Consider the following 25,288-nt stretch of genomic DNA (forward strand, 5'->3'; position numbering starts at 1 on the left):
CGATACATCTAATTTTTTTTTAAAGGGCCCTTTTGTTGTCCGAAGATCATTCGTTAGAATGTCTGGCTGGGTAAATATAACCAATGACAATGCTGACGATATGGAACAGGCACAAGACGTCTGAACAATATGTAGCATAAATTATAACTTATCTAGAACACAAGGTAACAGTGGAAGATAATGAGCTAGGTGGAAGTTACAAATGTTGCCGCAAGTAGTTTTTGTTACTTTACGAGTTCTGGGAGCTTCTCTAACAGCTTTGACAGGAGTGAATCCCTAAGGCTAAACCCAAATCCTTATCTGCCGCCTACTCACACCTTTGTGAGGACTACGATTCCCAGAAGGCAGCGCTCCCTTCACTCAGCCGGCGGGGAGCCGCAGTTTACAGAACCACCTCCCCAACCGAATTTCACACACTTATCACTTAGGACGCGGCCGGGAAGGCCTCCCTTCGATCCGCGTTCTCCCCATTTTGGGGTGTAGCTCAGATTCCTGAAACCAGTTTTAGCGCGTGGCCGACCGGGAGGCCGGCGAGGCGCTCTAGGCCGAGCGGCTTCGTCTCTATGACCACAAGGGGCGGTCCCTGGTGTCCTGCGCTGGGGCGCGGAAGGGGCGGGCGTCAGTTCCGCGCTGGGCTATCGGGGAACTATGGCTGCCCCGAGAGGTGAGGACAGGGGCTGCTGGGAGTGGGGAGTCTGAGGGGGGCGGCGGCGGTCTAGCATCTGCGCTGGTCCGCGCCTGTCGGGCAGCGGAGCACCCTGGTTGCCCACGGCCTCTGCGGCCGGGCTGAGGCGTCAGGAATTTGCGTGGAGCTGCTCCCGGCCGTCCGGGCAGCCGGCCTCCCCCTGCGGCTGCAGTCTCCGCGGCTGACTCCGCGTTTGGCAGGTCGGCAGTCCGAGACCGCGCTGACCTCCACTAGCTGGGAGTGGGTGGGAACCGAATTCTGACAGGCCTGGGCTGCGGCGGACCCGGAGAGGGGCCAGGGCGTGGGTCCGGGGCTGGACCGCATCACCTAGCGTGACAGGACAGTTCTTGGCCCTGGCCCCGCGACTTCGGTGTCTTCTGCGCCTCCTGCCTTGCGGATGCTCAGAGACTTAAAGGCAGACTCCGGGCGCAGACCCCACGCGGCGGCTGGGCCATGCAACAACCAGTAAAGACATCATTGGGACGTCAAAACAGCACTGAAATCGTAATGAAAGAAAGATAACAATCGTTAACAGTTCCCACCTGTGTGCTGTATGTAATTATAGAGAATGCTGTATGCAGTTAGAAGGAACACTCTGATATTTGTGGTGGAAGGTGAGAGCCACCTCCCTCCTCCCAAGGGATGGCACATTCGGGTGAAGGCGTATTTGTTTACTGATTGGCATTTAAGGAGGGCGAGTCTAATTGACTCCGCACCACTTTTGCTAAGCAGTGTAAGTTGGGACCAGAGGTAGATTTTTTGACTGTGGTGCATTAACTAGGAGAAGTTGGACAACACTCGGATTCTTGCTCCACCCTTCCTCCATAGAACACTTGGCTTCACCCTTGAATAAATATTGAACGAATACCTAAGGAATATCTTCTTACGTGGGTGTCAAGTTATTTTCCCTGTTGCGAGGTCCATGTTTATCATCAGGCCCTGCCCAGGGGCATTGTCTTTAGTTGCATATGCTTCTCTTATGTCTTCTTTCTGTTTGATTTCAAATAAGTCCAATCTTAAAAGCCTTTTGTGTAGCAACACAGGAAATAAAGGAAAAAGAAATAGAATTGTTTTGATAACTAAAATGGAATGGGGATAGCAAAATTGATCCGAACGAAAACTTATAAATAACAGAAGTCAAATCATTACTTGAAATAGCTGCAACAATGTAAAGGTTTAGGCTTATTGCCAATACATATTTGTTGAGGCTTGATTGTAATCCTAACAAAATTACAGTTTCTATAGCTTCCGAATATCCACAAAAGATTTATCTGGGACTTCCTGAATTTCTAAGTTCTTAGGTATTACAAGTAATGTCCCCATAAACTATAGTAAAACGTAACTGAAAAAAATTTTAAACTGTAAGTTTCTTTTGGGGGACATTTCCACACAAATACTGTGTAGGAGTAAACGGAACTTCGTGAGAAGCAGAGAACAATGCAGGGTTAAGATGTGGCTGCCAGTTGAGTTGTCGGCTAGGTTTATAGTTACTGGCATTGGGTGTGGTTTGAATGATTTGCCCAATTTGAAGTGATTACATATGGACTTTTGATATTACCCTGAAATAACTGAAATTGCTAATAACTGAAATTTTATACTGGAGAATTTGTGAATGGAGTGAAGAAGAAATAGTTTAGTCTGATGTTAAACTGCCAGAGAAAATCGTACTTAAAAACATTTAGTATTTAAAAGTTGAAATACATTTGAAACTGGTATTCCATATCAAAGCCCAATCTGTTTTGCACATTCCTAAACTTATTTGATTACTCTTCCACTTAGATCAGTAGTTTCAAGAGTATAATATATATTCCTATGTAATCACTATGCAAAAAGCTATTTTTTCAAGTTAGTGACAATATTATAAGTCAAAATATGTTTGTAGGCCATCAATATTTGGTTTAGTGTTTAAATATTCGCTATGTTGTTTTTGGAATCAGGAACCTATGCAATACCTAAAATAAAGTACTTTTTAGTTTATCAGCCCTAATCTCTGTTATTTGTGAAAATGTTGATAATCTAGGACATGAGTTGGCAAACTTTTCCTGTAAAGGGCTAGATAGTCTCTTGTCATAACTACTCAGATCTGCTGTTGTAGGGGAAAAAAAAGTAGTCCGGATAACTTAGAAACAAATGAGCATGGCTATGTTCTAATAAAACTATTTATGGACACTAAAATTTGAATTTCATGCAATTTTCATGTATCACAAGATGTTACTACATTTTTAATCAAGTATTTAAAAATGTAAAACCATTGTGAGTTCACAGGCCTCATGTAAACTAGTGACATATATAGTTTGTTCACCCCTTATCTAGAAGATGGGGAGTGCCTTCTCTTCTACTGATTAAAGGTTATTGCTGTTTATTTTTGCAGTCGTATTTTTTCCCTTGTGTAGGAAAGTTTTAGAACGAAGGAAGTATTATAGTGATCTCCTTCACTTCCTTTTTTATAAACACTGATTTTTGGCTTCTCAGATCTTTTGGAAAGAAAGTTTAAGCAGTTAAAAAATATTTCTTCTGTTTTACTTTTTATTTAAAACCTGATATGATTTTTAAAAATTGCCGACAAATCAGAAAAGATTATTTAATTCACTCGGGAAAATATTTATATTGAAGAACCTGTTTCCTTGGAAGTTCCAACCATACCGTATCTAAAGATAATCTATTTGAAACTCCTGTTTTATTTTCCTAGGAAAACAGTCTTTGAATTGTGATTAGGCTCCCAAAACAGTGAACAAAATTGTACTTAGCGTATAATGTAGTTAAAATAGCAGGCTGGAGTCACCCGGTGTCCTTCTGGTTCTTAACCTGGGGTTGTCAAAGTATGGCTCTGGAAAGCCTAAAATATTTGTTTCTGGCCCTTTACAGAAAAATTTGCTGATCCCTGTTTAACCTTGAGCCTAAAGATTTGAATGGAGCTTAAGGGGACTATTGGACAATAGGTGGGAGTTGGGTAAGGAAAGTAGAAATAGTTTGATCCTTGGGTGATGGCAGGTTCTGAGCAGGTCTGGGAATAAGGAAGTATGAGGGAGAGGTGGTACCCAGTGCTTCTGGTTTTACCAAAGGTCCTGGACAGGCTTTGGTGCCTGAGAGATGGCTGCTGCTCAGATATACTTGCAGGTAATTCTTGAATGTTTGTATGTTTCCTGCATTTCTAGTTTTATAGAGCTGTGTTCTTAATATTCTTTTCCTGTGTTTTGAATTATTGTTTTGTATAATGCAGTGAAATGAGTGGCTCGATGTAAGTTCTTATTGTGATAAAGTTTTATATTAAGCCCCACTCATTTCTCAATTATTTTCTTTCTGCTGCCTTTAAATCTAGAATATACATTGCTGCAGTTGGTTTCATGCTTTGTATCCACAAGTTTGTAATCATAAAAATATTTAAAATATGTGCTGGGGCCAGGCGTGGTGGCTAATGCCTGTAATCCCAGCACTTTAGGAGGCCGAGGTGGGAGGATCACCTGAGGTCAGGAGTTCAAGACCAGCCTGGCCAACATGGTAAAACCTCATCCCTACTAAAAATACAAAAATTAGCCAGGTGTACTGGCAGATGCCTGTAATTCCAGCTGCTCAGAAGGCTAAGGCAGGAGAATCGCTTGAATCCAGGAGGTGGAGTTTGCAGTGAGCCGAGATCACGCCAAGATCGTGCCACTGCACTCCAGCCTGGGTGACAGAGTGAGACCCTGTCCTAAAATATATGTCCAGCGTGGTGGCTCACACTTGTAATTCCAGCACTTCAGGAGGCCGAGGCGGGTGGATCACCTGAGGTCAGGAGTTAAAGACCAGCCTGGCCAACATGGTGAAACCCCATCTCTACTAAAAATGCAAAAAATTACCTGGCCGTGGTAGTCCACGCCTGTAGTCTCGGGAGGCTGAGGCACGAGAATCGCGTGAACCTGGACAGCAAGGTTGCAGTGACCTGAGATTGCGCCACTGTACTCCAGCCTGGGGGACAGAGTGAGATCCTGTCTCCAGAAAAAACCCACCACCACCACCAGTATATATATAATGTAATTTATAACATCCTGAACTAGAATCAGTATGCTACATAGTCTTGCAATTGGGGCATTCCCCAGGAACAAAACTTATGCCTAATTGGCTGATGTTTAAAGTTAGCTATGGGGTGTGTGTGTGTGTGTGTGTGTGCGCGCGTGCGTGTGCGTGCTCATGTAATTGGCAAGCATTTTGAAAAAATTTTTAAACATGAGTTTTAGAAAATATTTTGTGCTTGGAATTGGAAAGTATTTTTGGGCTATAACTAGTTTATTAACTTATATCTACATATATTGTCTACATATATTGTCTAAAGTAATGTCTTTGTTGCACGTGTTTTCCAGACAATGTCACTTTATTATTCAAGTTATACTGCTTGGCAGTGATGACCGTGATGGCTGCAGCCTATACCATAGCTTTAAGATACACAAGGACATCAGACAAAGAACTCTACTTTTCAACCACAGCCGTGTGTATCACAGAAGTTATAAAGTTATTGCTAAGTGTGGGAATTTTAGCTAAGTGAGTATAAATACTTATAGTGTGTTAAATTATTTTTCTACCTGGTGAGGGTATTTGTTAGAAAATTCAAGCTACATCTTTATATGTTTAATTGCTCTGGGTCAGTGTTTCTCAACTAGGGGTGATTTTGCCCCCCAGAAGATTTTTTAGTTGTCACGACTTGAGAGATGCTACTGGCATCTAGTGGGTGGAGACCAAGGATGCTGCTAAACATCCTGCAATCCCCATGACAGTCTCACAACAAAGAATTACCCAGCCCCAAACGTCAGTACTGCTGAGGTTGAAGAATGCTGCAGTAGAGTAGGAGTTGGCAAACTATGTCCCATGGGCCAAATCCAGCTTGCTCCCTGGTTTTGGTGTAATGGAGACTGACCGGCTTGCAAAGCCTAAAATATTTACTGTTTGACCCTTATAGGAAAACATTACTGACTTGTGTTTTGGATGAATATAATAATAATAATATTTCTTGAGTGTTTCCTGTGTTAAGTGCTAGGCACTGTGCTATGTGTTTTTCGTGTTTTCTCATTTACTCCTTACATATTTTCAAGGTAAGTACTTTACCCGTTTTATTAACACAACATCTGAGGTTCCTTAAGATTACACTGTTAATATGTGGCAGCACTGGGCTTTGAATCAGAAACATCACGCAAGAATTGCTTAGCTAAGGATGTGGTATAAGAGAGAGTTAAGAATTAGGGGCATTGGAGGAGATAGACCTAATTTTAATCCTAGACCAAGATTGTGGCTGCATACACACTTGTAACCTCTTTAAGCTTCAGTTTCTTCATATTTTTAATTTGAGAAAATAATATGGGGTGGTGAAAATTAAATAAAATCTAATAGGTAAATTATTTGGGGAAAGATTTATGAGACAGGGACTTATTTGAGTCATTGGGGCAGTTAAGAAGTCATACAGGTTTCAAGATGTGTGTTGGTGAGTGAAGGGAAGCAGGGAGGAATAGTGTTGTCTGTAGGCTTTTATGTAGAAACAGACACATTACATTTAAATATTGAAATGTTACAAGACATTGTGATTGCTTCAGCTTCAGCAATATGTGATGAGACAGTTGATAATGCAGCTACAAGCATGGCTGTCATTTTGGGAAAGATATCCAGTGAAAGTGTTGAAAATTGGTTCTAGATCTTGAAAAGGCTTATACTAATCTACTTGAAGTAGTTGGAATATGAAAAAGATGTGTTATAAATAAAGTTTCAGTGCCGCAAAAGAAATAGCACTTGAATACAAAATTTTCTTTTTTTCTTCTCAGCAAGGCAGTTTGCTTCTATAGAAGGGTGCACCCTCACAGATGGAGCAATCGTGAGCGCACACCTGGACAAGGGAGAAAAAGGGGGTCTTATTCCTGATGCACGTGACCCCTGCTACTGTGTCATTCCCTATTGGCTAGGGTTACACTGCACAGGCTAAACTAATTCCAATTGGCTAATTTAAAGAGAGTGACAGGGTGAGTAGTTTGGTGGGGAAAATGGTTATGGCAGAGCAGGAAATCGGAATGAGTCGTAGAAAATGAGCAGGTAATCTGAATGACTCAGGGTGGAGCAGGTAATCGGAATGAGTCAGGGTGGAGCAGGCAATTGGAATGAGCCAGGGTGGAGCAGGTAATCGGAATGAGCCAGGGTGGAGCAGGTAATCAGAACGAGCCAGGGTAGAGCAGGTAGTCGGAATGAGTCAGGGTGGAGCAGGTAATTGGAATGAGTCAGGGTGGAGCAGGTAATCAGAATGAGTCAGGGTGAAGAGGGTAATCGGAAAAGGTTGCTTTACCAGGAAGTTATTTTAAAAGTAGAAGGCAAAGAATCGAACATACTAACATATTGATTCTTTGAAGAGAAATTTAGAACTCATATCTTAACAATCCCCTCCTCTTGCATTTTCTTTACAGCTCTTTCTCTTCAAACTTCTTTAACATGTCTTGGCTTAGTTCTGCTTGATTTTCCAAAAGAAGAAGCTTCTCTCGATAAGGTGAAGGACAGTTAAGGGAGGTTTTAGTAAGTGCCATTTCTGTGAGCCTCTGCACCAACCCACAGATGCATGGTATGACACAGCACCCGACAAGAATAAGTACACCTGTTACGGCTGCGAGGGAAGTAAGAATTGAGGTCGTTATTCCTTTCCATTTACCGAACCACTTTTTTAGCCATCATGTAAAGGGGTCATTTACCCCTGAGTTGCTGGCTGACTCACTGGACAGAGCAGTCAGACCTTGCAATGCCGTTGTTATACATCCATTAAGGGTGGTGGTGTTTGGGATGAAGTACAACATTGAGTTTTAATCATGATGCAAACTCCTCCTCTTTCTGCTAATATCATGTCTAAGGCTATCCTATTTTCCCAAGCCATCTGGCAGTTAGCCCCTAATTGCTCAGCTGTTCCTTTAACAGCATCTCTAGTTTAGTTAATCACTGTTGGTTGCAATAGATGTAGTTTATTCAATCTGTTTTTATTAATTGTCACCCACCAAAATATTGACTCAAATCCTGCAGCTATTTGATTTCGGGCTTTAAATTGATCTGGTATTCCCCATGGGACTCCAATTGCGTCTAAATAGACATGAGAGTTGAACGACCCATAAGGAGCTTCTGTCGCTTTACAATGTCATATTTTCTTCCTCTGGTTGATGACATGCCAGAATAAAAGGGATAGCCAGTTGAACTAGAGCATAAGTACTGCTCTAATTATTTGGCAGAGTGTCCAGTTAAGGTCCTCCAAAATACCACCATACATCCACTCAGGGATGAATAAGGGCAGATTGATGGGTCAGCTCTTGGAAGTGCCAGACTTCACTGCATCCTGTTAAGTCTCCAAGAAATGCCAAATTTTTCCCCTTGTCGTTGGAGACACAAGGTAAAATTGGTTTTAGAAGATGGAGGCTGGATAGCCCTTGGGGGCTGACCTGCAGGGTGTTGGACTTAAGGAAATAGCAGAGAGATAGCACAATTTGTTATTCCAGGCAGTGGAATCTTGAAAAAGAGCTACCATGCACTCCATGTCCGCTTGAATTGAGGACCAGTTTCTGCATTGCTGAGAGCTCGGGTTATTCCTCACACTGGGTGGGTCCTGATTTCTCACTCCTGAGGCTGCCACGAGGTCTCTGGTTCTCATGAGAGAGAACCAGAGACCGCCCCTGGAGGGGAATGTAATCCCAGATGAGCCCCCAAATTGTTATAAAGTTTTGGTGCCGCAAAAGAAATAGCACTTGAATATAAAATTTTCTTCTTTTCTTCTCAGCAAGGCAGTTTGCTTCTATAGAAGGGTGCACCCTCACAGATGGAGCAATGGTGAGCACACACCTGGACAAGGGAGGAGGGGGTCTTATTCCTGACACATGTGGCCCCTGCTGCTGTGTCATTCCCCTATTGGCTAGGGTTAGACTGCACAGGCTAAACTAATTCCAACTGGCTAATTTAAAGAGAGTGACGGGGTAAGTGGTTTGGCGGGAAAAATGATTATGGCAGAGCAGGAAATTGGAATGTGTCAGGGTGGAACAGGTAATGGGAATGAGTCAGTGTGGAGAGGGTAATCGGAAAAGGTTGCTTTACGAAGAAGTTAAGTTTAAAAGTAGAAGGCAAAGAATTGAACATATTGACATATTGATTCTTTGAAGAGAAATTTAGAACTCATATCTAACAGATGAATAAAATACATGGCCAGACTATGGGCCATTAAGAGTGATATGAAGAGTTAAGAGGAGCAGCAAATGAAAGGGCCTAGAGCTTTATAATGGTCTTTTAGATTTAGTGTTTGCAAAAAAGTAAAATATTTTCCAGGTACTCTCAGTGTTGTCATTTCTTTGTACACACATTAAAATCGGTAATTCAAAAAGAGTAAGTAGATGAAAGGCAAACAGGATGTTATGTAGTCTGTTAAAACACAGGTTGGATGTAAGTGCTGTGATGGAGAGGCTTCTAAATTCCAGAAAATAATTGTTACACAAAAATGTGATAATTTGTTATATGCACAGGAAACCAAAGTTGATTCATGTTTGAATTTATATTTGCTTGAAAATTCTTTCCCATATAATGTTAAAATAATTGTGTAGAGCTAAAAAAATGAAATTAGACTTTTTTCTTTGCTTTCAAGTTAGAGAAGACTTTATCATCTCACAGAAAAGATGACAATTTCAGGATATTATGGGAGGCTGTGGAAGAATTATATTAGAAATAACTAAAGGTTTAGAACTTGAACTTTCTCTTCAGAGGAGAAAAATTAAGAACTTAGATCTTGGCCAGGTATGGTGGCTCACACCTGTAATCCCAGCAGTTTGGAGGCCAAGGTGGGAGGATTTCTTGAGCCCAGGAGTTGGAGACCAGCCTGTCAACATGGTGAGACTCCATCTCTACAAAAATATAAAAAAATTAGTTGGGTGTAGTGGTGTATGGCTGTAGTCACAGCTACCTGGGAGGCTGAGGTAAGAGGATTGCTTGAGCTTGCAAGGACCTGCGGTGAGCCATGATTGTACCACTGTACTCTAGCCTGGGCAACAGAGCAAAACTCTGTCTCAGAACAAGAAAAAAAAAATTAGAAGAACTTAGATCTTGATGATTAAAATAGCTTATTTCCCCCATATTTCCAGAAAAATACTGCACAGTTAATGTAAAAATTAGTAACATTTGGTCAATGTTGATTTGAGTTTTCTGGAGAATGAATACAGGGAAAGGAAAAGAAATTACTATTTAAATGGGAAAAAACCCATTAAACTTCATTTAAAACTATGATTAAATGAAGTAAAAGCTTCTTCCTTTTTGCCCATTCTTTACACTGTGATAAATTATAGTAACTTTATAGGGTTGATACAAATATATACTAGAACTTCAATTTTATTGGAACTGTGCAAAGCTTAACCTCATTATAGAGCAGTCCATTTGATGGTTTGTTTATTTAGTATGGTCTCTGGTGCTGTTTGCTCAGTAACATTCTTTGCTTAGTGAATAGTCTTGGCTAATTGTTAAAGTAAGTACATATATTATACGGGAGTGGGAGGCAGGGGCAGAAACTTAGCAAAGTAGCACCTGAAACCGTGTTTTGGTTATAATTATGGTTCACTTATATAATAACATATCACTGCCATATTCAAATCTGTGTTTCATTCCTTCCAAACATTGGAAGCAAATAGTCATTCTAAGTCGTTTCAAGGTATTGTTAATAAAATATAATGGGATAGTTTCATGCATTCATTTATTTAGAAAATACCTATCAAACCTCAATTATATACTCAACACTGTTCTAGTGTTTTCAGTAGAACACTGCAAATTAAAAAGGTGTAGTTCTGCCCTTATGGACTTATAGTCTATGGAAGAACCAAATATTAAATAATAAATAGGTGATGTTATGGGGGAAAAGTAGAGGGTGCTACAAACACACATAATAGAGGGCCTGCATTTGGATTAGAGGGTTTCCTCTTTGAGGAAGTTACATTTAAACCTAGACCTGTCAACTGAGTAGACTTTAGGCAAGAAAAGAGCAGAGAGGAGGCAGAGAACTGTGTTTGAAATCCCTGAGGCAGAAGTCCTTGACTTTGGTGCTGAGATGAAGCAGGAGAGGTCATCAGGCTATCACAGTAGTATTATGGGCCTGCTAAGGATTTTAGATTTAATCTGAAGTGCATTAGAAAAATCACTGAATGGAGCCAGGAGCAGTGGCTCACGCCTATAATCCCAGCACTTTGGGAGGCTGAGGCAGGTGGATCACTTGAGGTCAGGAGGTGGAGACCAGCCTGGCCAGCATGGTGAAACCCCATCTCTACTAAAAATACAAAAATTAGCCGGGCCTGGTGGCACATGCCTGTAATTCCAGCTATTCTGGAGGCTGAGGCAGGAGAATTGCTTGAACTTAGGAGGCGGAGGTTGCAGTGAGCTGAGATCGCACCACTGCACTCCAGCCTGGGTGACAGACCAAGGCTCCATCTCAAAAGAAAAAGAAGAAAAAGAAAAGAAAGTCATTAAATGGTTTAAATCACAGACTAACATAGAACCCATGTTTAGTCACTTTGACCTCTTTGAGAATGATTTGGAAGTAGGGAAACTTAATAGAGGCAAGAGATAATCCCCTGGGATGACAGCACAGATCATGAAGAGAAGTTAATGGATTTGAGTTATGCTCTGGCAGTAGAATCTGTAGGACTTTGTGATGGGTTTGGATACATAGTAAGTTCTGGTTAATCACAGTAGTTATGTTCTATAAAGTCACCACCAACACTAAACTAGTGAATACTAAACCCCTGCTCCTAGGGGATATACAGGGTAGCTTCCTGTGAGCAACTGATCACATTTTTGTCAATTAATCAATACAATAACCTTGTTTTATGTGTGCTTTAGTCTAAAGACACTTATTTAATGTATATTAGGGATTAATTAACATTGAACTCATGGCCAGCAGCACCATAACATGCCTGAACAAAGCTTATCTATCACATGTATTTTCTCCATAACATACAGCATATCCTTCCTATGCTTAGGAACATCAGACAGCGCGTCAGCCCTACAATGCTTGGGAGCCATTTAAACAAAATCACCAACACAAAGCACAAAAATGCAAAAAATGTAGCACTAGATAGATTGCACTTGTTTATTATCTGAAAGCTGAGACAAGGCAGAATGTTAACTTGTTCGGTGTCAGCCAGGAATGTGCATGCTTGGTGAACTGAGTCAAATTTTTTGCCACTCTGTGCATGTCTGCCAATGACTGCAAGTGTTACAAGCATTGATTTGGGGGTTACAGATACATTTTAATAAGAGAAGTCACACATACAGTCCATGAATAATAATGATCAACTATAGTAGGCGAAGGAAAGGGAGGTATCAGGAAGCATATCTATGTTTCCTAGTATAAACAATTGGGTAGTTTTTTTTTTTTTCTGAGACAGGAAAAACAGATTTGGGGGAAGAAGATATCAACAGTTTGTCTTTGGGTAGGAATAACGTAAAGTTTTTAGTGTCTCGAGACATCCAAATGGGCATGGAGAATGGGCAGTTGGATTAAATGGGTCTGGAACTCAGAAGAGAGGTCGGGGCTAGAGATGTAAATTTGGGAGTTCTTATCACATAAAAGCATTTAATCTCATGGGATTGGAAGACATTGTTAAAAAACAATGATCTTGTAAAAACAATCTTATTTGTAATGTCATTTGATTCCATATACCTTAAAGACTGCTGTTTTCTGGACAGGATAACTAGAAACCCCAGGACTAATATAAAGAGGAACACATGATAGAAATGGAAGGCAGCTTGTTTAAGAAACAACAAAGGAGTGCTGGCTTTGGCAGCACATAATACTAAAAATGTGGACAATACAGAGAAGATTAGCGTGGCCCCTGTACAAGGATGACATGCAGATTCATAAAGCATTCCATATTCAAAAAACAAAGGAGTCAGTCTGGTACTGAGGCAGTGCCCTAGAACTTTGTAAGAGTTAAATTAAGCAGGCCAGGGTAAGTATAACTTCAATCAAGTGTGCAAATTAGAATCTTGAGGTCCCAAGAATTTAAGCAGAGGCAATTGTAGCTCCATGCATTGTTCTTGGTGAGGTTTTGGAGATCTGAAGTCTAGTCAAACTTATTTCATATGTAAGAACTTTGAGCCTGGAAAGGGACTAATTCATGCAATCTCTGACTAAAAATTTTGTGTGACCAAATGGATCAGCAAGGTTCCAGATCCATGTTTTAAATGAAATGCCAGTTTATTTTTCAGAATTTGAGGTGGTAGAGAGGTTCTATAACCAGGTAGTCCTATTTGGACAGAACCCATGATTGCAATCTAGGTCAAATGGCTGAGACCCCATTGTCTTTGGTTCTTTCTTTTGCCTTTAATGCCTTCCTTAGGGTACCTGTAGATGGGTTACATGCCATGAGGCATGGATATCCTAACATTCACATTAGTATGGTAAAAGTTTTGTAGGCTGAAGGGTATAACTGGTTTGCTAAAACACTGGAATATAATAGCTTAATTCTAATTCCAAATATTTTCCTTGTCCTGGTTATATGCTGTGGTTTGGATGTGGTTTATCTCCACCAAAGCTTATATTGAAATTCTATCCCCAGTGTGGGGATGGGAGGCGGGGTCTAGTGGAAGGTGTTTAGGTTGTGGGGGCAGATTCCTCATGAATGGTTTGGTGCTGTTTTCCTGGTAGTGAGCTGTGGCTCTCAAGAGACAGGATTAGTTCTTGCAGGAATTGGTTATTTCTCGAGAGTGGGTTATAAAGCCAGGATGCTCCTCATGTTTTGCTCTCTTCACACGTGTCCGCCTCCCCTTAGACCTTCTCTGCCATGTGATGCAGCAGGAAAGCCCTCGAAGAAGCCAGGGCTATGCCCTTGAACTTCTCAGCCTGCTGAACTGTGAGCCATATATATATATATATTTTTTTTTAAGGTAGAGTCTCGCTCTGTCACCCAGGCTGGAGTGCAGTGGTGCAATCTTGGCTTACTGCAACCTCCGCCTCCAGGGTTCAAGTGATTCTCCTGCCTCAGTTTCCCAAGTAGCTGGGACTATAGGCACATGCCACCACGCCTGGCTAATTTTTGTATTTCTAGTAGAGACAGGGTTTCACCATATTGGTCAGACTGCTCTTGAACTCCTGACCTTGTGATCTGCCCGCCTCGGCTTCCTGAAGTGCTGGTGAGCTACTGCGCCCAGCCAAAAAAAATTTTTTTTTTTTAATGCCCAGTCTCAGGTATTCTTTTACAGCAACACAAAGCAGACAAAGACAGTATTTAAAATATTTAAAAGAGAACTCCATTAAACATTATAAATGCACACTGGGTATAGTGGCTCACACCTATAATCCCAGCGCTTTGGGAGGCAGAGGCGGGTGGAATGCCTGAGACCAGGGGTTCAAGATCAGCCTGGGCAACATGGCAAAACCTCATCTCTACAGAAAATGCAAAAATTAGCCGGGTGTGGTGGTGTGCACCTTTAGCCTCAGCTACTTCAGGGGCTGAGGCAGGAGGATTGCTTGAACCTGGGAGGTGGAGGCTGCAGTGAGCCAAGATTGTGCCACTGTACTCTAGCTTGGGGGACAAAGTGAGACCCTGTCTCAAAAAAAAAAAAAAAAAAAATTATAAATGCAATTTACTTGAAAATGTTAGGACATTTAACTTCTTAGAAGAAATACAGACTTGCTTCAGTGAAGAGTGCCTGATATATATTGTCATTTTTTTTTTTTTTTGAGATGGAGTCTTGCTCTGTTGTCCAGGCTGGAGTGCAGTGGCATGATTTCGGCTCACTGCAACCTCTGTCTCCCAGGTGCAAGTGATTCTCCTGCCTCAGCCTCCTAAGCAGCTGGGACTACAGGTGCACACCACCATGCCCAGCTAATTTTTGTATTTTTAGAAGAGACGGGGTTTCACCATGTTGGCCAGGCTGGTCTCGAACTCCTGACCACCCGCCTTGGCCTCCCAATGTAATTTTTATTTGAAAAAAAGGAAAAAGATATTTCTTTCATGTTGGGGTAAAAGAACAGAAGGCAGAGGTGCATATGTTGCTGCAGTCTGCAGGAAAACTAGGCAATAAATATGAGGAAACCACTGAAAGTGTATTATTGCTATAAATTTAAAATGCCCTAGAAAAGCCAAAGAATAATGCCCCCTTTTGGGACTTGTGAAAAATATTTTTGAAAACCTCATGAGTAGATGTCTTCTTTAGAAAGCAGGTAACTGTACTCTAGAATACCGACCAGTAATCATTGTCACAATGTGTTATGTAAAATGCCACACATCCTCCTTTAAGATTATATTTGCTGCCTTCAGTTATTCAGAATAGTGGCTATTGAGAGTGGCAGGCTGCCAGAGAGTGAAAGTGTTAAGGAAACACTCTTTGATGTCCAGCCTTAGAAACAGGTGAGGGAAACAAGCTGGTAAATGCAGCTTATTTTCATTTCATTCTTGTACATGTTGACTAACCCTTATCCAAAATGCTTGGGACCAGAAGTGTTTCAGATTTCAGAATATTTAGGATTCTGGAATATTTGCATGAATATTATTTTGATACGAGCATCCCAAATCTGAAAACTTGAAATCCAAAGGGCTCTAATGAGCATTTCCTTTGAATGTCATGTTGGCACTCAAAAAGTTTTAGGTTTTGGAACATTTCAGATTTTGAATTTTCAGATTTGGGTTACTCCAACCTTTATTTTCATTTTGGCTGAAACTATTATTTCCTCTTCTTTGATGAGAAATCTTAGGCTGAGGGAAATTTTAATTTGCCAAAGGAATCTAGAAAGTAATTGACAGTGATAGGATTAGAAGACAAGTTTTGTGAAGTCTAATTTTCAAATTATGAGTCTTTCAGAACAATGAAGTAATTATTTTTAATTAAGACAAAGATAAGCACAGTGGCATTGTTAGACATTTCAGTAGTTTACAATAATTTTTTCTCTTAACGTTTTATTTCTAAATGTTAACACCTTGCCATGTGTCTTCATTCAGGAGGCTCTAATAAAATACCATAGACTAGTTGGCTTAAGCAACACTTATTTCTTACAGTTCTAGAGGCTGGAAAGTCCAAGATCAAGATGCTCATGGCAGATTAGGTGTCTCGTGAAGGCCCTCTTCCTAGTTTGCTGACAGTTGCCTTTTTGCTGTATCTTCATGTGTTGGAGAGAGAGATGACTCTGGCCTCTTCCTCTTCTTATAAGGCACGAATTCCATCATGAGGACTCTACCCTCATCACCTCACTAAACCTAAGACCCTCCTCCAAATACTAATCACATTTGGGGATTAGGGCTTCAATATATGAATTTTAAGGGGTAACACATTTAGCCCATAGCACATTACACATACAATAAAACATGTATGTTTTATGATATTCTTCTATATCTGTGTGAACATGTATATAATTTTTTCTGATTTGTTTTAGAGTAAGATTTAGATAACATGCTTCTTTGTCCCTAATATTCTTCAGTGCATGTTTCCTAAAAACAAGGACATTCTCTTATATGTAATCAATAAAATTATCAAAATTGAGACATCAGTACTGATATAGTACTGTTACCTAATTCACAGACCTTACATAAATTTTTCCCATTGCCCCACCAGTGTCCTTTATAGCAAAATAATTATTTTTCTTGGACTTCAGTCCTCTCCAGGATTACAGTTTGCATTTAATTGTCATGTTTCTAGTTTCCTTTAATCTAGAGAGTTCCTCCATCTTTTTTTTTCATGTCATTGATATTAACACAGGCCATTTAACTTGTAGAATATCTCTCGAATTATGTTTATTGAGTTTTATGGTTAAATTCAGGGGTTTTTTTGGGTCAGAGATATCAAAGAAATGATGCGTCCCTTTTAGTGCAGTATATAAAGATGTGTGTGGTATCTGTTCCATTACTGGTGATTTATCTTGATTTCTTTTTTTTTTTTTTTTTTTTTTGAGACTGAGTTTCACTCTTGTCACCCAGGCTGGAGTATAATGGCATGATCTCAGCTGACTGCAACCTCCGCCTCCTGGGTTCAAGCCTCCCAAGTAGGATTGGGATTACAGGCATGCGCCGCCACGCCCGGCTAATTTTTGTATTTTTAGTAGAGACGGGGTTTCACCATGTTCACCAGGCTGGTCTCGAACTCCTGACCTCAGGAGATCCACCCGCCTTGGCCTCCCAAAGTGCTGGGATTACAGGTGTGAGCCACTGCACCTGGCCTAATCCTGATTTCTTGATTAAGGTAATGCCTGCTAGGTTTCTCCACATAAAGTTATCAGTTTCCTCTTTGCTGTTAATAAGTGCCTTTGGAGAGATACTTTGAGACTAGATAAATATTCTTTCTCATCATGCTTTCACCTATTTGTTTTGTTGTCTGTTACTGTTGTCAAATGATAACTTCCTAATACTTCATCATTACCTGTACATTGAAGTATTACCTATACATTTATTGACATTCTACTCTAGAAATTTCCCTTCTTCCCCTCTTTTTCTCCCTCTCTCTTTGTATTTATATGAACATGGACTCAAGGATTATTTTATTGTGTAGGTTAGAATCCATTATTATCATTATTTTGATGCTCAAAATGTCCCAGATTTGCACAGTGGGATTAAACAGTTTCTTTTTAGCATATCAAGATGTTCCAGGCTTTTCTTGTACTTTCCCTGCCCCAACCCTGAAATCATACATTTCTTCAAGGATCTTTTATTCCTTTTTTTTCCAGAATGGTATTTAGAAACCAGAATCTAGGGATGAGGTATACACATTGATACTGGAGTATCATTACTTCAGACCCTTTTAGCAGATGGAGCTATGAAATATATATGCATGTGTATGCATACACACCTATCTATATCTAGTTCTGTGTATAACAAAGAGTTATACATTGATTGATACCTACAATTTTGATCTAACATCACTGTTCATTCTAAACTTCCTCTTACCCATGTTTGTTCCCTTATCTAATGGTGAGGATTCTAGTTCCCATTATGCTCAAGATATTTACTTATTTGCTCAATCCTAGAATAGGTAATAAGTAGTTTCAGAATTTCTAATATTTACCTGAGAAAAAAACAAACCTACTAACTGAACTGTGTGTTTGTATGTAGTTCTTTTTGCTTTTAGTTTTACAGCATACAGTAAAATACTGTGTTTTAGAATATTTGAGTTCTATTCTGCAAGTTCTTTTTCTGCAAGTGTAATTTTGTTGACAGTGATTTTTGGTTTCTATTTGTATTTAACTTGAGATTCCTCCCCCACCCCCCATCCTTGTTGATTATACTTGCAACACCCTGGAAGTTTTGGTGTGTGAAATTATACTTATTTCAATAAGAAGTTAGAACTGGAAGAAAAAAAGGGAGTGTGGGAAGGAATTAATGGATGGCTACTTTGATAGATAAGGTTGACATGGTCAAAGTAGTAAATGTTACGTGCAAGATATTGCTGCGCACTGTGTGTGATGTACACTGTACCCCGCTTTCCTTTTTTTTAAACACAAATATTTTACCTTAGAGGTGGTTTCATGTCAGTATATAGAAATCTATCTCATTCTTTTTGAAAGCTGCATGATGTTCCATTATATGTAGGTACCATATATACCAGTCTGTATTGATGGGCATTTGGGTTGTTTCCAGTCTTCTACCTCAACACAAAGATGTAGTAATTATCTTTGTAAATATACTGTTGTGCATATGAATGATTATATCAGGTAACTTTTAAATTAAAAGAGAAATTAGTAAATTCTGTTTTGAGGGAGGGGCAGATTAGCAGTTGGATATTGTGAAAGCTGTATATGTAAATAAGGTGATTTTTTAAAATATTTGAATTTTTTTTTTTTTTTTGAGACGGAGTCTCGCTCTCTCGCCCAGGCTGGAGTGCAGTGGCACAATCTCAGCTCACTGCAAGCTCCGCCTCCCAGGTTCACGCCATTTTCCTGCCTCAGCCTCCTGAGGAGCTGGGACTATAGGCGCCCGCCACCACTCTCGGCTAATTTTTTTGTATTTTTTAGTAGAGACTGAGTTTCACTGTGTTAGCCAGAATGGTCTCGATCTCCTGACCTCGTGATCTGCCTGCCTCGACCTCCCGAAGTGCTGGGATTACAAGCGTGAGCCGCTGTGCCCGGCCAAGTATTTGAATTTTAAGTTATCAATTTCTAAGCTCTAATTTGGTTGAAAGATAATACAACATTTAAAAATGCTTTTTCATAAAATTAATTACTGCTGCAATTCACGGGAAAATTGTTAGTTATAATGCTTTACTAAACCCTATCACAGCTGTCAACAGTTTAGATTTAAATCTGTCATTGTTAGTATAAAGAAAAGGAAGTGAAAACACTTTCATATTGCTTTAGAACAAAGGAACAAAGTCAACTTTTTTTTTTTTTTTTTTTTGAGACAGGGTATCACTCTGTCACCCAGGCTGGAGTGCAGTAGCATGATCTTGACTTCCTGCAACCATTGCTTCCTGGGCTCAAAGAATCCTTCTGCCTCAGCCTCCCCAGTAGCTGGGACTATAGGTGCGCACCACCACACCCAGCTAATTTTGTAGAGATGGCGTTTCGCCATGTTGTCCAGGCTGGGCTTAAATTCCTGGAATCAAGCAATCCGCCTGCCATGGCCTCCCAGCGTGCTGGGATTATAGGTGTGAGCCACTGCGCCAGCTCAAACAACTTTTTATTGTTTGCTGTTCACCATAGTTTATAAAGACTATCCCTAGCAGGATATGTAAATGTTAATGTACATATACTTCGGGTGTGTTTAGTAACAAACCAAATATATCTTAACTTTGAACTACATATCCATATTAAGACCAGAGAAAATTCTTTTACTGTTTCATAGTATTGTCTAGAGAAATTAATGTATCTGTCAAATACATATGTTATAGATTATCCAGCTCTGTTTATTTCTCCTTCTGGTTTACATTTTCAGTACCCTTTTGGACCCATGCTATAATGGGTTCAGGGTGTTGGGGAGGAAGTAAAAATCATGTCCCTCATATGAAGTGTATTTTTGTCCTCAAGCTGACTTCATTGTTGGTTTTTTAACGTAGCCCCTCAAAGTCTTTTAAGTGAGTTAATTATACTTTGTAGATAAGAAATTTATAAACAAAATTTAACTTTCTTAAGCTCATGAGTAACTTCTACTGTGTTCCATTTTGCACAGTGTGTCGGTAACCTAGCCAAGGATTTTATGCTTCCTAGTAGTTCTTGTTAGATCAGTAGCTGGAAGAATGAGGCCTATTTTTGACCAAACATAGGTCAGAAATAATTGGTTTCAGCCGGTTGATAGGAAATTTAGGGGGAGAGGCAGCAGCAGAATCTCTGCAGTCAACATGGAGCTTCAGAATTTCTTCAGGTAACCAAAGGTTGCACAGAGTCTATTACAATGATAAAAAGAATTGTTCAAATAGAAAACTTAACAATGAAGACTATATCTAAAAAGAAATTTAATATATGCTTTTGATTATATATGCTCTTTCTCCTAGCTAGCAATGTCATTTATATAATTAATAAATTTGTTTTTAACAGAGGTGCTCATTAAGGTGCTTGTGATTTGATTTCTAAGAAAATAAGTTCAGGGCCAGGCGCGGTGGCTCACGCCTATAATCCAGCACTTCGGGAGGCCGAGGTGGGTGGATCACTTGGTCAGGAGTTCAAGACCAGCCTGGCCAACATGATGAAAAACCCCATCTCTACTAAAAATACAAAAAATTAGCCCGGCATGGTGGTGTGCACCTGTACTCCCAGTTACTCGGGAGGCTGAGGCCGGAGAATTGCTTGAACCCAGGAGGTGGAGGTTGCAGTGAGCCAAGATCACACCACTGCACTCTAGCCTGGGTGACACAGCGAGACTCCATCTCAAAAAAACAAAAAACAAAAAATCCCCAAAACAGAAAATATAAGTTCAGGAAAATAGAAGAAAAAGTAACCTTTTTACAGTATATTACAGTATATTTATGAGTGGTCATTTGTTTCTGTCTCATAGTAAAACAAAAAGACAGATGATTACTAGTGTTTCCTAGCAGATACAATGCTCTTGTTACTTTTATATAACTTCAGTGTAAAGCTAAATATAAGATTAAGAGCTGTATTCTTAATTAATACATTAACTTAAGCAGGATTTAACCTGATTAATACTGAAATTATTTACCATCTTCTTTAAAACTTTCTGTGTGGTAAGATTCCCACATATTCTTTCCAGTACCTCCTAAATCTCCTTTGTCTACTTTCTGATACTTTTCTGTTATTCTTTTACTCGTTCGTTTAGCATCCTCTGCTTTTTTGTTTTTTGTAACTTATTTCAAAATATCTTATGTAACATTGCTATAATCTGTTGGTACTACAGTGATAATTGTACTTTCCAGCACTTAACATTCTGGTATACCTTGGTTTCTTTAATGTCTACATTAGAGAAGGAACCAGAAAAATATACCTTGGCCATCCTGGCAGTAAAAAAATAGCTCCTAAGCATCCAACAAAAAGGATATGGCCAAAAGAGACAGATGTGAAGGTTAATCCTGACACACTGTACTTTACTTTTTGCTCCACTGAAGGAAAGGAGTACTCAGATTGGCTGCTAACTTGTTTCCTAAGCCCTTCTTTTTATGTGAAAGCCGAAAAGGGAGAAGAGATAAGAAAGAAAAGTGAGGGGGAGAAAAAGGACCCCAGCAGCCTGTATTGGTGCAGGTATGGTGATTATTTGGAATAGCAGTTGGATCCTTAAGTAGCCCATATTCTGACAGGACAAAGAGACCAACCCTGTTCTTTGGAGAGCTAAAACACTATTTGTTACCAGTGAAGGCTTCTAATGTCTTCTTTTTTTTTTTTTTTTTTTAAGAGATGGTATCTTACTCTTTCACCCAGGCTGGAATGCAGTGGTGGCATCATAGTTCACTGTAGCTTCAAACTCCTGGGTTCAAGTGATGCTCCCACCTCAGCCTCCAGCGTAGCTGGGATGATAGGCCACCACTCCTGGCAATTTTATTTATTTATTTATTTATTTATTTATTTATTTATTTATTTATGAGAAGGGGTTTTCCTCTGTTACTTGGGCTGGTCTCCAACTCCTGGCCTCAAGTGATCCTCTTGCCTCAGCCTCCTGAATAGCTGGGATACAAGTGTGAGCCACCACACCCACCAAGACTATAATATCTTTAACAGGTGGAGGTAAAGTGGCATTGCCCATAGCTGGGGATTAGGGAAAGGATAAATAGCCATTATATTGTAGCTTTTGAAGGTTTAGCATGAAGAATCTTACACCAGGAGATAAATGAGTGTGGGAGGAGGTGGAGTGTGAAGTGTGGGCACAAGCAGCCACCTCTCAGCAGTTCCTTTTGAGTATCACCTTAAAGACACATCATCAGCGTATGATTCAGCATTTTAGAAGGGCACTAAAACTTGCACTTCACACGGTCTGTAAAATTTGTATCTATGCTATCATGATACTAGAGATAATTACAATGTTCAGTTATCTTCTCTGACACATCACCTTATTAAGGTGGTTATTTTACATTTTAATCTCTAATTTTTCATCAGTTTTATAATTGAGAAAACCTGTTGAAAATTATTCTTTATATTCTTATTTAAGATGTTGGCCAGGTGCGGTGGCTCATGCCTGTAATTCCAGCACTTTGGGAGGCCGAGGTGGGAGGATCACTTAAGGTCAGGAGTTTGAGACCAGCCTGGCCAACATGGCGAAACTCTGTCTCTACCAAAAATACAAAAATTAGCCAGGCATAGTGGCCTGTGCATGTAGTCCCAGCTACTCGGGAGGCTGAGGCAGGAGAATCCATGAACTTGGGAGATGGAGGTTGCAGTGAGCCGAGATCACACCATTGCACTCCAGGCTGGGTGACAGAGACAGACAGTGTTTCAAAAAAAAAAAAAAGCAAAACAACAAAGATGTAAAGAAAGTATATGGGGCATCTTAGAATTGCATTAAGCAGTTTAAAAAAAAGCCAAACATTAAAGAGCCAATCTTCAGACTCCTGGAAAACTCTCCTACATAGATTTTTTGGTGGACAATCTGTGGTATTTTTGGTATTTTGCTTTTCGAATAGAGTTTGTAGTCCACCACCAGGCTGTGTGCATTGCTTTTCAGCATATAGATTTAACACTGTGGTGTGGGTGTTGGATTTGGTAACACAAAAAGATCTGTAACTAAGAAGGATGTCTTTTGTTTCTGTGGCTTAGGTCAAAGTTCCTGTCTTATTAATTAAGCATTTTCTTGGAGTTAAATATTCTACAGCAAATAAATAGGCACAGGTTAGTCAATTTAATGTAATGAACTTTTGCTTTCTCTCAGAACTTAGGTAATTATATTTGCAGCATTTAAAAATGAAAAAATTCAACTCACAACTGTTGATTCTAATATTCTAACCAAAAATACAGAATCTCCTTGTGATTATCAAACTTTGAGTTGGAATAGAGCTCTTTCCCAGCAAAGTATTATGGTTTTCTTAAGGATATCGTGAGCTGCAGTTAGGACCATTATTATAAAGCACTTTTTTGGGGTATTGATGCTTATTATAAAACATTGTTTTATTTTTATTTTCAAGAAATCAATGAGCTGATTTATAATACAGGAAATATAGGCCAGATTAGCCATGTCCTCCTGAAATAGTAATAGCAAAAATAATAGTTAAGAGCATGCATAATCAATATGCAGTCAAATAGTAAACTTTATGTACATTAGAGATACAGTTTACTTTTGTTGTAGTAAATTTTTCAGATCTGCTACAGAATTATACAGACGTTAAGTATGATGAGAATATTCTTACATAAGGATTTATTATGTACTATATTTCATAAGTACTAAATTAATTTATAAATAATACTGACCTAAACCCACTCTATTCCTGACCCACTTAACGAACTACCAAAGCCTCTTTATTTGCAATTAAATCTATTGTAATTTAAAAAAAAAACAACAAAACTTTAAAAATAGGCCAGGTGCAGTGGCTCACGCCTGTAATCCCAGCACTTTGGGAGGCCGAAGTGGGCAGATCACTTGAGGTTTGGGGTTTGAAACCCTGTCCCTACTAAAAATACAAAAAATTGAGCTTAGCATGGTGGTGGATGCCTGTAATCCCAGGTACTCAGGAGGCTGAGGCAGGAGAATCACTTGAACCCGGGAGGCGGGGGTTGCAGTGAGCTGAGATAGCGCCACTGCACTCCAGCCTGGGCGACAGAGTGAGACTCTGTCTCAAAAATAAATAAGTAAAAATAAAAATGGATATGCAGACTGATCAGTTAAGAAAAAATCAGGGTGAACTTGATGAAATACAGTTAAAGTAGCAGGGGATGAATTTTTTTATAGGTAATATCAGCAATTTTGTTTTCCTAATCTCATTATTTAATATACTCAAAATCTCTTAGAGCTTTGACCAGAGATTGATAGTGGTAAATCTAGTTGTTGTCATATTTTCCCAAACAGAACTATAATTTTTTAAAGAGGATACATTATTGGTATGTTTCTTTTAATCTAAAACTAGTTAGAAATTATTAGTTTGCTAAATTACAGCAAACATAGTATGCCTGTCCTGTGTTTGAAGAAGTCTTATTAAAAGAATGCTCTTTAATTTTCTTCCTCACCATCCTCTCATCTCCCCCTTTTGTTTTCAAAGAGAAACTGGTAGTCTGGGTAGATTCAAAGCATCTTTAAGAGAAAATGTCTTGGGGAGCCCCAAGGAACTGTTGAAGTTAAGTGTGCCATCGTTAGTGTATGCTGTTCAGAACAACATGGCTTTCCTAGCTCTTAGCAATCTGGATGCAGCAGTGTACCAGGTAAGTGGAGTTCATGATAATGAAAAGCACAGAATCTTTGATGGTAAAAAGAGTTTTTATTAACTATCATATTATCAATTTTTTTTTTTTTTTGAGATGAAGTCTCGCTCTGTTGCCCAGGCTGGAGTGCAGTGACGTGATCTCAGCTCACTGCAATCTCTGCTGCCCAGGTTCAAGTGATTCTCCTGCCTCAGCCTCCTGAGTAGCTGGGATTACAGACATGTGCCACCACACCCAGTTAATTTTTTGTGTTTTTAGTAGAGATGAGGTTTTACTATGTTGGCCAGGATGGTCTCGACCTCCTGACCTCGTGATCCACCACCCACCTCGGCCTCCAGAAGTGCTGGGATTACAGGTGTGAGCCACCATGCCCAGCCATTATTAAATATTTTTTATTGATAATTGTATCAATGATATCAGAAATAAGATATTTGTATCAGAGACTAACATTAACTGAATTTATTAATTCATTCTTTTTTTTTAGGTGACCTACCAGTTAAAGATTCCGTGTACTGCTTTATGCACTGTTTTAATGTTAAACCGGACACTCAGCAAATTACAGTGGGTTTCAGTTTTTATGCTGTGTGCTGGAGTCACGCTTGTACAGTGGAAACCAGCCCAAGCTACAAAAGTTGTGGTAAGAAACAAAATGCACACCATAACTTCCCATAAATAGAAAACTTCCTTAAGTCTTACACTGTTCAGTTACATTGATGCATGCAGCATGACTACATTTCTTTGATTTAAAGTAACTTTTGCCTTATAGATAGGCCTTTTTTCTTTAGCATATTATTAGGGATAATAATACTTATTGGTTGTTTCTCAGAGGAGAATATGCATAAAAAATGTTAGACATGGAAGCTACCTTAGAAATAATGTAT

At 39.6% G+C, this 25,288-nt stretch overlaps 1 protein-coding gene and 1 non-coding gene across 4 annotated transcripts in view; both read left to right on the top strand.

Moving 5' to 3' along the window:
• Positions 1–569: 569 nt before the first annotated feature.
• Positions 570–25,288, top strand: part of SLC35A1 (solute carrier family 35 member A1) — a 35,476-nt gene continuing 10,757 nt past the window's right edge. The window contains exons 1-5 of one of the 3 annotated variants that reach the window (XM_025383753.1): positions 628–664; positions 5,023–5,200; positions 12,079–12,123; positions 24,248–24,407; positions 24,892–25,044. In XM_025383753.1, the coding sequence (XP_025239538.1) occupies positions 649–664; positions 5,023–5,200; positions 12,079–12,123; positions 24,248–24,407; positions 24,892–25,044 (552 nt within the window). In that variant the 5' untranslated portion in view covers positions 628–648. Of the gene's footprint in view, positions 665–5,022; positions 5,201–12,078; positions 12,124–24,247; positions 24,408–24,891; positions 25,045–25,288 lie in introns of all 3 variants that reach the window. The other 2 variants (XM_025383754.1, XM_025383755.1) reach the window with 2 other exon arrangements.
• On the top strand, positions 12,462–12,570 carry LOC112623902. The gene has a single exon (XR_003119259.1). It is a non-coding gene; the product is annotated as a U6 spliceosomal RNA (small nuclear RNA).

This window comes from Theropithecus gelada, chromosome 4 (assembly GCF_003255815.1).
Source record: "Theropithecus gelada isolate Dixy chromosome 4, Tgel_1.0, whole genome shotgun sequence".
NCBI lineage: Eukaryota > Metazoa > Chordata > Mammalia > Primates > Cercopithecidae > Theropithecus > Theropithecus gelada.